The sequence below is a fragment of the Pundamilia nyererei genome, unplaced genomic scaffold, assembly GCF_000239375.1.
Source record: "Pundamilia nyererei isolate P.nyererei 1_Seehausen unplaced genomic scaffold, PunNye1.0 scaffold00099, whole genome shotgun sequence".
Classification (NCBI taxonomy): Eukaryota; Metazoa; Chordata; class Actinopteri; order Cichliformes; family Cichlidae; genus Pundamilia; species Pundamilia nyererei.
The window spans coordinates 1901651-1913391 of NW_005187500.1; the positions used below are offsets into that span (position 1 = coordinate 1901651).

Here is an 11741-nt window from a genome sequence, read left to right on the forward strand (position 1 = left end):
TCCCTTCAGCCTCACTTTTCCAGAGTATGCAGGGCTGTTTTGGCAGTTTCTCTGTGTATCCACAGGCTAGGGTCAAGTAGTGTTACAGCTTGAGTGAGCGCGCTGCTCGGCGCTGCGGCCTATCATGTGAGCGCCCAGCGTGGACTCGACGTCGTCCACGGCTATTTCTGTCAGTGTAAAATCATGAGAACCGCTTTATCCAACACAAGGCTGGTCAGAGGGTAATGTCCCTGCACAGCACTGAGTCTGTTCTCTCTAACAGGGCGGCAGGCTGCCTATATGTTCAAACTGAATTAGATTAGTCTTTTTTTAAAGACGCCATGTTTGCGCGTTGGAGGTCTGGGCCTCAGACAGATGAGTGTTTGACTGCTGAAGCTGTGGTAGGAGTGACAAAAATCCTTTTGCAATGGCCTTTGTGAGGAGGTGGAATGTCCAAACAAACAGTTTCCCAGGGTTTGGGTAATTCAGAGAGGGATCCCAATAGGCTGTTGAACTCTGCAACTCATTACTGACTGAGCTGAGCTGATTTACAATCACTGCACAATATGATTTGTGGTTAACTGGCATTTTATGACCTTTTGGAGTTGAAGTGAGCTACACCTAAATTTGCTCAGCGTAAAATAATTACTCTATCTAATGAGTCTTGAAAAAACAAATACAGTATCCAAGTAAAGATGATAGTGAAGATCATTTAATTATTTTATAAATACTTCTTTCTTTATTTCAGTATACAAAATAACAGTATGTACATCCACACAAAAGTGGTTTACAAAAATCCATGAGTTCAGCTCATATGCTCTGAAAAATAGAATATATTTGGAATTGCCTGCATGTCAGACAAAAATGAGATAATGCACCATTTCAGAAAGTCCTCTCAATCCACAGGGATGCATCCATGTCACGATCCACACGGGATACATGCCGTGAGTCCAAAACATCAACTGCAGATATGTTCCGTGAATGAAAAATGCTCAAGTTCCCTTTATGTTGCTTTTCTTCCTCTATAGTCCATTGCTGAAGAGGAAAAAAGTTGGAAAAGTACCTAAAAAAAGGATGGATCCACGGGAACCCTTCGATTTCTGTGGATTAAAGCCAAACGTAAGCCTTTGTCTAGTCGGGAGAGAAGGCGACGTTCTCTCCTCCAGCATCGAATCCAATATTGTTTCTTTTTATTAGAGATAGAATGAAATAGACTCAGACCCAGGAGCCCTGTTTGGGGGATTTATAATCATTAATAAGAGAAAGAAATTACCCAGGAGGACGGCGGTCTTCGCATGAACTGACTGGCACTGTCTCCACACTCCAGGTTTGTGAAGCGCAAAAGCTCAGAAGCCCAGTTGGTAGTTCGGGGATTTTGGTGGGAAACAAAAATGACACTGACACAAGAAGGGACCGCTTCTCACTGAGAGACGCGTGCTAAAGCTTAAGACAGAAGTAAGCCTTCTCTGTATTTTTAGTGCTTTGGTTAATCGGAAGCCTCGGCCGGCTGGCTGCTGGTCGGGCCGGCAGGTTGGTGGACTCATTTGCAGACGTATCTCTCCACGTTGCGCTCGCACATCTTGCAGGTTACGTAGCAGCACCAGTGATACTTGCAGTGGCAACGCTCCACCAGCTTCTCTGTGTACGCGTTGTAGCCACGGCCGCAGCACATCAGGTCACAGCTGTCACTGCCTGACGAGGTTTTGTTGCACTGCCTGACAGACATGAAAAACATGCAGTTAGACTGTGACTTTAATTTTCCGTTGCAATAGCTGATTTCTGTAGCCGAGGCAAGGACAAAGGAGGCGCATTTTGGAGCGAGCAATCAGCCGTGAAAGCTAAAATATTTCCAGTTCCTGCCCGAGACAATTAAGCTAACAGCTCCATTCTAAAACGTTTTGCACAATCTCGCAGCCTGTCGAGAGTCAACAATAGTCCTTTAAAATGGTTTGACCGAACTCTGCGCTTTAACCTTTGCGCTCTCCTTCTCCCAAACATCTTTTTCTTCCATTTTTTCTTTTTGTTTCCTTGTCTTTGGCCGGTGGATGCTCTGGAGCCTCTCGTTTAGAAGCCCGGGGCATCTTTTAGAATGAGCAGAGAATAGCCCCGCCATAAATCACACCGAGTACACAGGCCTGCCCTCCCTCTCTTTATCTGGCCCTCTTCACATTATTGCTTTGTTTTATGATGGCAAAGTGTTAATGACCAGCAGGGTGAGAGAGCTACCGAGCTAATGGCTGCTGCGCTGCGAGTGAAAGAAGGGGAGGAAGAGGGACAAGAGTCATTGAGAATGCAAGACAGGTTTATGACATCGGTGGGAGCTGCCACCCCGGACAGTTATGTTTTGTCAGAAGTATCTTCTGTGGTTTCACATCTGCTGGTTTAAAGTCATTTGAGACAAAAGCCCAGCCTCTTTCTGGGGACGTGACTCTTTTGCACCGGTGATCACGCTTTATCCATTATTTTACAGAGTGCGGCTCACATTAACTTTGCCTGTCCCAGATTGTCTCAGAGAAAAACTGGCAAACCGTTGCTGCTGCTTTAGTCCAAAGACATGCATGTCAGGTGACTCGAAATTGGCCCTAGATGTAAGTAAAGTCTATAAAATAAAGAATGCAAGTAAATGTGGCTTGTAGTGCAAATCATGTTGAGGGTCACAAAGACTAGAAAAGTGCCTTTAAATGCTCTTTCATTATATATACCTGACCACAGAGCAGCCATGAGGACTCAAGCACAAAAACGCTTAAAGTCAAGCAGCTAAAACGATAAAGAACAAAACAGCTCCTCGACTATGAAGCCGGGAAGCAGGAAAAATCTGCCTACATACTAACAGAAATGATTAATAGCCACACAGGAACGCTTAACAGTTAGCATCAGATCAACACTTAAATTAATAACAACAGCAAAACAGCTGTCTGGTGACTTTGCAGGAGCGCTAATGCTGCAGACTGTGAGGCTGCAGCAGTTATCAGCCTGCCAAAAGGATGCAGCAAGCACAGTGAGTGTCCTTGACATGAAGCATGTCCATGTTTATCTGTGCAGTGACATCAGGCTGAAGGACGCATGATTTGCTAGTCACATGCTATATGTGCACACATGTCTGGTGGTCTTATTTATATATTTATATCCTCCATAGCTCATACAGCCAGGATTGTATTCTGGTATAATGGAAGTATTCCAGTCCACAAAACTACATGTGTTCCTGTAAACCAGTGCGCATCTCGTCTCACATACCATAAAAGAGAGGCATGGCACTCCTGAAACCCTGAAATCTGCTGGAGAATTGTGCAACAACAAACATTTTAAAACCTTAAAACAAAAAGTCTTTTTGAGAGGTTTTTATAAGCATTCAATGGTTGTTCTTTTATCAGTTTAGCTTAAACGACACTTCTGAAAGGACTTGAAGTGAATCTGTGTAAGATCAGGGCTTTACAGCAGGAACTTTATCCTCTTGTACTGTAATTCACAAAGAAATAATGGACCTGAACGGTCTCCAGCAACATACACTAGAGAAATTAAATAAACTTATGTGTGTCTTATTATTCTGGCATCTCTTAGCCCAACCTCTCCCTTTAACTTCTAACAAAGGAGCACCCTCCCTGTCAAATACTGAAGGTGAGCAGTCAAAGTAAATCTTTATCTGTGTGGCGCAATGAAAGATTTCCCTGTTTGTGTGGCCCTCTCAAATCAATATCAGCTATAGTGCCCTCGGCCCTAAGAATAACCACATTCGTATTCATTTCAGATAGCGGGACAAGGACTCCAGTCACAGTGGGCCTTTCAGTGGCACATGCTCAGACACACCACAGACGAGGCTCTCTCAGGGGCAGGCACTTGTTATCAGCCAGCCTGTAAATCAAACACTGCCACCAAGCAGGACAGCACTTGAGTCAACATCCTGGATGAGCGGACATTCAGAGCTGATCATTTCCTCTTTGTCAGCTACATAGCTGTGGTGTTCATTTGACTCATGCTCAGAGAGCTATAATAACCACACACACACACACACGCACGCACAAACTGGTGCATCGTGGCTGTCTTACCTGCCCTGCGTTCCAACAGAGCCCTGTTTTTCATTCCTGGAGCAGAAGTCCGGAGAGCTCTGCAGGTAGACGAGCTCATTGTCCCTCACCGGCCTGATGTCAATGTCTTTGGGCACCAGCTGCTTACGTGTCCCCATGGGCCGGTGAACCACTTTGGTGGCAGACAGGTACTTGGTCTTAAGGTCCATGGCGATATCCCTAAGGTCTTGCAGTCCTTTCCAGCAGGTCCTTATAGAGCAGGATCCAGACACACCGTGGCACTTACACTTCATCACTACTGACTCTCTCAGTACCTAGACATGAAGATGGAGGGAGTTAAACCACGACATACGGGACAGGCAAATATGGAAACGAGTCTGCATTTTTTTCACTCTTCTACTCTGTACCTGTCTGCCAACTTCACTGTTGTGTAGGTGCATCAGTTTGTTGGCGTGAGAGCTTGAGCGCTTCATCTTCATGGGAGCATCAGAGAATTTGGAGCCCATAATCAAACCGTAGTGCAGGTTGTCACCACAGCCGCCCCAGCGATAGCCGGGCTCTGGAATCTCAGCCGGGACGGGACCACACGAGCAAAGCCGCAGATCTCCAGTGGTGCACGCCCGCGCTATGGTGTGGCTGATGGTAGCCGCAGACAGGGCGTAGACGAACGCAGCTTCCCTTGTTCCTGATGGAAACAGAAACAGCAAAGGTGAAAAGGCAAAATATGCCACGTAAAATAGCAGCGCTGACATTCAAAGCAGTTCAAAAGACAACTTTTGCTCTCAAATCAAGTGTTTGGAAATCAGTAACCCTTGCTAGTATGAAACCAGTGATTACCCTCCCTATCATCGTCACCAGGCTAAAGACTAGTGCGATGTCATCGGACAGCTTCTTCTTCTTCTCCAAGAGTTTACAAACAAGAAAAATGAAAGTAATAAAACTTAGCGATACTATAATCAAAGAAGTAACCACGAGGTTTTAGGCCTGTGCTTCAGGCTTTCCTTTTAGTAAAGCTAATAGGACATACTGGGTCAGGTGACCCTGACCCATTATTTTGTTATTCTGCTATAAAGCTCAGGCTGCTGGGGGGATTCCCACGAGTTTATAAGCCTTTACTGCTTGTTAACTTTTCTCTCTGTGTTTTGCCGTTTTCTTCTTGTCCTATTTTTGCCATCTCTTGTAAATAACTCCGAGATAGCTGCTCCTTCCTCACCATATCCCAACAAACTAAATGTGGAGCGCAGAGTATACTTATGTAGAGCAATGTGTCACCAAATCTAAGGGTGAGTCTGAAATTTCGATATATCTTCGTGATAATGTGAGCTTCACATGTACTGTGCCGTGCTATCCTCCTGTGAAATTCAAAATAACTGAAAAAAGTAATAAATAAAACCAGAGAATCGCCTTCCACCCACTTCCCCTCATCTCAGTAGTTTTTGTTGTAGCTGGATTTAATTTTCTCTGTGGTAGTGGCCATCGCATTTATGCAGAAATCTGCATACATTCTGACTTTGTGGTGACTTGTGATTTTCTTTTGCGCATAGCCAATGAAAATGTGGAGTCTTCTCTCATTATGTGGGACCTCACAAGAAAAAGTACCTTAAAGTCTATTTACACAGACATATAACGCTCAAATTTTCCGTATAATCGTTGCAAGATTATATATGTAAAATGATTCTTTTAAACAAGACAAAAAACAAAGACTCATCAGGTTTCTTCTGCATGGCCACCTTCTCTACAGTCTGTGTTCAAGCTCTCTATCTCTCTCTGTCTCAAACATCGGTGGTCATGCTCTAACACAGAGTGAGCGCTGATGTAATTGGTGGTGATGTGCGCACATGGGAAGCACACATGCTATAGGATGGGGGGCAATTGCAAATAAGGGGAAGAAATCACGTATGAGCGTGGGCTGTTAGATCAAAGACAGAGATGAGCCATTTCCTGTTCATTTGGCAAATGGCAGCCATGGCTACCCCTCTCGCCCCATCCAATCCCATCCACACCTGTTGCTGGTTCAAAAATACTTTTAGCAAAATAAAACAACAAAGTCACACTGTAAGCAATAGTGCAGCATGAATTTTTTTTAGGAGATTTCAAAAATAGCGACATAATTTATGTATCGTTGAACGTACAGCTCTGCAGGAACAACTGCTGGCAGTAAAAGAAAGTCTTTAAACTAGAAATTGTTTACAAAAGGCCAAAATCTGTGTCAGGGGTTATTTTTAGACAGGAACCACATATGCAGCAGACATGTGTATACCTCCCCCGAGCCCGGACGCTTCCTCCTGTTAAAAAGGGAGTTTTTCCTTCCCACTGTCGCCAAGTGCTTGTTCATACGGCACGGCCTGATTGTTGGGGTTTCTCTGTATTATCGTGGGGTCTTTACCTTATAACATAGAGCAGCTTGAGGCAACTGTTGTTGTGATTTGGCTCTCTGTATCAAACTATATAGAATCGTGGACATAAAACACGAGGAGCATGTTTTTAAAGGGAACAGCCCCTTCTGCCCCGTTCTTCTGTTCGGTTTATAAAGCGTACCTCGGTCGAGGTCTGGTCGGTACTTCGGGGCATCGATGGGTATGTCAATGGAGGAGCAGTTCCAGCGCATGTCAGCGAAAGTCTTCTGACACGTCTTCTTGACTTCTCGAGCAGCTTGGATGATGGTCTGCATGAGTTCCAGGTTGCTGCGACACAGCTGAGCTTGGGAGGACACCATGCCGGGCAGTTGCTTACAGTGCTGGGTCTGGTTGATGTGTAATGATGCGGGAGTATGAGACAGCGCTCTGCGTGGAGTGGAAAGAAACAGAAACAAAAGCTTTTGTGTCAGCACACATTATTTAGTACTTATTCTTTTCATTGCCATGGTGACGGCAACAAAGGCTTGTTTTATGACTTGTTAAATTATCGCGTTTGTGGAAATGCAGGCACGCCGTGAGTTTTATTTGGAATGGTGTGTAAGCAATTTGAATTCCCTGCGCAGGCACAATTCAAGCCCACAGTGAGACACGTTGGCTGTTAACAAACAATTGGAAAACTGCAGCAGATAACGCTCCGGGCAGGGAAACGTTTTTGGCATGCGTTGCAGCAGAAAACCATCTTATCACGGTGAGAATTCCAGAGGAAAGTCAGCTGCAGATTCATAAAATACACGTGACACGTTCTTGGTCTTTGGTTAAAGTGCACGAGAGGCCTCGAGGATATGCCAAAAAAATCTAGAAGCCAGATAGAAAATTGTAGATCCCCTTATCGTCTGAGTGTTTCTGCAGGAAGCATTGCCCTCTGTGGCCTCGGTTTGACATAAATCACTATCAAAGGGAGCACATATTTGATTTGAACAATTTACTGGGAATGAATGTGACAGAGGAAGCACAGGTGGAGCAGGTTAGATCTGTGGGATCTGTCCCTTTGCACACTGCTGATTGGTTTGTGAGAACCGAGCAGGGCAGCCTGCACCCTGGCCTGTTTTGCATTAGAAGGCCGAGGAGCCGCCGCTCTGTGCCCCATGAAAAGCTGTGACTCCACTGGGCTCGCAGTAACCTGGTGTTGTGCCGATGTTGTGCCAAAAAGTGATCGTCTGCCAAAAACTGATTTCTGGTATTTGCCAAAAACCGATTGCTCGTATTTAAACTGCTATAAGTAACTTGTTGGGCTATAATATGTGAAACATATGTCAAATGCTTCCCTCATGGATGATATAAAGTTATCTTGAGCCACAAACAACATTCGTGTAACAAGGTAGAAGCTGCTATCAGTTTTTGGCAGTGACTTTTATATAACCTTTATTTATGCAGTTAAAAAAATCTCATTAACATTAAAAATGTATTTTGTAAGAGTAAGTTGGCCAAGAGGAAATATTACAATAGTTCAGTAAAAATATTTTAAGTGGGGATAAAGGACCGAATTGGTTATAATGTAAGTACAATAACACAGAGTTATAAAGATACTTGAAACACAGATAATGTTTTAATTCTATATATAAGCCCCCTTTGTAAACCCTGTTCACCAAGTCTATTTACCAACATACGTAAAGATATTACACAGAAAAAAATGACACAGAAACATTGGAAATCAGTTTTTGGCACCCACAGGTGTTTACAGCCGCATCCGTTTGGCATTGCACCTCCGTCCTTATGAAGACTGTAAGACTTCTCACTGGGACTTGGTGCGTGCCATCCCACCGCTCGTTGGCACATCTGCTCAAGCGCTCCCACTATGAGCATTGCAACTTTTCATTCTGATAGGAAGTCACAGATATTTTTGCTACAGCTAAATACAGACTTTTCCCAGAAGGTCAGAGAAACAAGACAAACACCAAAAAAAGACGGAAAATGTTAACACACAAAGCGACATGAAAACGATGAAGAAAACCTTCCAGGGTTCGTAAGATTGACGAACATAAATAAAACCTGGATGTTTGTGGACTTGTTCGTTGGGAAGTTATTGTTTGCATGTACCAGAAAGTAGTTGCAATGGTCCTTTCTTTCAGCTTGCACGGCGTCTTTCTGCAGCGAGCTGTTTTTTATGATTTGAGGAAAAAACTGGACAACACGCAGAAAGCAGTGACATCACTGTCTGCGCCACCATGAGGCCTCGCCAGCCCGATTTTATTTCCTGCTCTCTGCCTTTGAATACTGTGGATGGTAAATTAAAACTGAAATATTCATGCAGTCTTTTCTTCTTTTTTCTTACTTAGGCCACATTACAATCAATAGCACAAAATAGTTGCTGGCATAGTTTCATACGCTGGAGCACTCATCACCACACATGGACAGAGCTCCCCACCAGCAGAAACAGTGCAGGAATGCTGGGGCCCATTTCAAAGCTGCCATGAGCCCTCCCCTCTATGAAACATGCAGCAAAGAGCAGTGTGGTGTATCTTCATGATGTCATCTGTTTTGACGCTCCTTGAAAGCAAAGCGTTGTGTAAAAATGGCAAAACGACAGAATACTTACAGCCATTTGATGCCAGAGCAGACCTGAGACAGCATCAGAGCCGCGATCACACCAAGAGGCAGGACATGAGAGCTGCCCCTCATGGTTGGACAGTAGCTCCGGCTTACGCAGGACACAAAACACAAAAGACGCGATGAACTTCTCGGCTCAGACTCAAAGGTCAGCGCTCACGGCACGACGCCCCTTCTTCTAAACCCTGTGATAAACCACAAAGAAAACATCAGTGACTTAGAGCTGCCGTGATGCGCCAAGCTGAAGCATTTCCAGACTTTTTGTGAAGAGGGAGATGAAAACACTGAGTGTTTGAGTTTTGAAGCAATGATCACACGCACAATACCAAAGACAGACAAAATGGAAATGAGTAAGCCTGCGCTTCTTAAGAAAACAGTTTGGCATCAATGCAAGCACTCAAGGACAGGACAGAGAAAATCCATTCAGCTTAAATATGCAGATACACACACTAGAAACTAAAGAAGTCAAAATTATTTCTTGCCTACTTTTGGTTATTTTGGAAAAACCTGGAAAAGACAGTTAATCATTGATACTAACCACAAAGCGCAGGATCATTCCTGATGTGATGTTTAGGGAGATATTTTTTTTAGCTTCGAGGCAGAAGGAGAACCTTTAATTAAACGCTCTGGAGAAAGTAATATTTTTAGTTTTTATATTTAAGATTTTTTAGTTTTTTTGCTCTCTTCGGCTGTAAAAATTGCGGAAAAATCTCAACAATTTAGACTGGCATTAGGAGAACACCAGCGAGGATCAAGGCAGAGATGGAGGGCCAGCGGACAGGGAGCGCGTCACAGGCGTTTATCTGCCCGCTGATTTGAAAGCTCTTTGAAGGCAGCTTAAAGTGAGCGCGTTATCGCTGCAGGTAATAAACGGCTGATAAACGGCGCTCTGTGAAGGCACAGTTCCGCTCCTCGCCGCTCACTGGCCCCTTCAAAATTACACATATTAATTGGCGGTGTGACTAATAACCTTTCAAACGCCTACTTTATGCTCTAAGATTTTTTTTTAAATCGAATAAAAAGAGTTTCCAGAACAGCGTCGGCCCTTGTTTGCAGTTTGGCGTCAAATGCGTAACTCCCTCTGTCCAGATTTACTTCTGCGGGCCCTGCTGGTTAAAGCGGTCTAAGGGGCAGCTCGTGTTTCTCTCTAAAAGATGACGACTGATAACCTTTTTTTTTACTCTCTCTCTCTCTCACACACACACACACACACACACACACACACACACAAGCCTATCAGACGTGAGCCCCTCATCACGCCGAGATAGGCTAAGCGAGCCAGGGCGCATCGTGGATTATTTAGTCCTTCTTTTCCCCCTCGAACGACTGTGGCCTCTAAAGCTTGGCTACTAACACTCAATGCAAAACAATCATATTTTAATGTAATTAAATCTAATGTCATCTTATCATCAGTCTGTAACGCTGTTAGTCAAATCTCACGACGCACGCTGATGTCGACGTTTTGATATTTTAAACACTAAATTTAAATTTTAATCTGTGCCAGCAAACCAAAGTAACAGGGTTCAATAGTCTTCATATATTTTTAGTAAAAATTCCTCCTGCCGTTTTTTCCCAGCAAAAACTCCCTCCCTCTATTTCTATCCTAAACTTTTACGCACTGAGTTCTCAGACAGCCCGTGGGGCTTTTTCTGCAGACAAACTGGGGCTCACCTTTGCCGTCGATCTCGGCTTTCCCGTTCAATAAATCAACAGAAGCGGAGAAAAGTCCAGTCCCAGTCTCAGTATCCTTTCAACAGAGCTGTCCGTGTCGCAGTCAGCCAGACGCTTTAGTAAAATCCAGCACGGGGTGGCAGAATAGCTCCGGGCAGGTACGCATGGTGTGTACCACAGCCGTGTCGGTCAGTGAGTGCGAGCGGGACAGAGCAAGGTTGGGCTAGAGGAGAATGAGTGAGTGAGCCTGAATGAGGGCAGACTCAGCTCTAAAGTACCCCTGCCCCACTTTGATCTCACTGCTGATGTCAGACCTGCATTAGCATAAGAAAGCAGTCCAGAGCCGAGCATGCAGGGCTACTGGGAAATGTTGCTGGACTGAAAGTGCTCCGGAACAGGGAGCTGGACTGACTTACAGCGTGTCACTGATGATGAATGGTCCACGCGCTGATCTTATTTTAAAAGCATTTACAGTGTCTCAGGCTTGTCATGCTCCCGCGACATCCCGGTATTCCTGAAGCTTTTTAAACACAGCCTGTGGCTGCTCATCAAGACCCGCGGAAATATTCTCACCTCAAATATTAGACTTCATATGAACGGATTGTTTGTGGATTCTTATTCTCATGCCACAATCCTGCTCTGTTCTCATGTTTTAAAGTAATAAAGTATTTTATTATGACTTATTTATTATATTAAATGTGGTTAAAAATAGAAAGAAATTCAAAAACTGTGTCAAACTGGTGTGTGGACACTTTTATTTTCTATACTTGTCTCATGCTTTGCATCAAAGTCAAGTCACCAACTATACAACAGGGGCATGGCAGGAGAATATCTCTGTTTGGTCCTTCTCTCTTTTTTGTGTTTGTATTAAATCTTGGATATAATGGAATAAAGGAAATGTCCTAGCGGTGGACACGCCCTGACGTGAAATATAAATCTTCACTAAAACTTTTAAATTGGAACCAGTGCGAAAGGTAAACGATGCTCTGAATTCACAGTGACAGCTTTTATTTATTAAGAGTGGATCCCATAAAAATGTTACAATATATATACTATAATACAGTGTGACATGATATTGTGGTACTCACACACACACACATATGCA

The 11741-nt window shown here is 44.0% G+C and overlaps 1 protein-coding gene across 1 annotated transcript; it reads right to left on the bottom strand.

Annotated features, from left to right (window-relative positions):
- Positions 1–689: 689 nt before the first annotated feature.
- wnt11 (wingless-type MMTV integration site family, member 11) lies at positions 690–10865 on the bottom strand. Its single transcript, XM_005740378.1, has 6 exons — positions 10637–10865; positions 8955–9150; positions 6540–6784; positions 4409–4686; positions 4023–4315; positions 690–1694 (listed from the first exon to the last, which is right to left on the bottom strand). The coding sequence occupies exons 2-6, from the start codon at positions 9035–9037 to the stop codon at positions 1520–1522; spliced, it is 1074 nt and encodes a 357-aa protein (XP_005740435.1). The 5' UTR covers positions 9038–9150; positions 10637–10865; the 3' UTR covers positions 690–1519.
- Between the last annotated feature and the right edge of the window lie 876 nt (positions 10866–11741).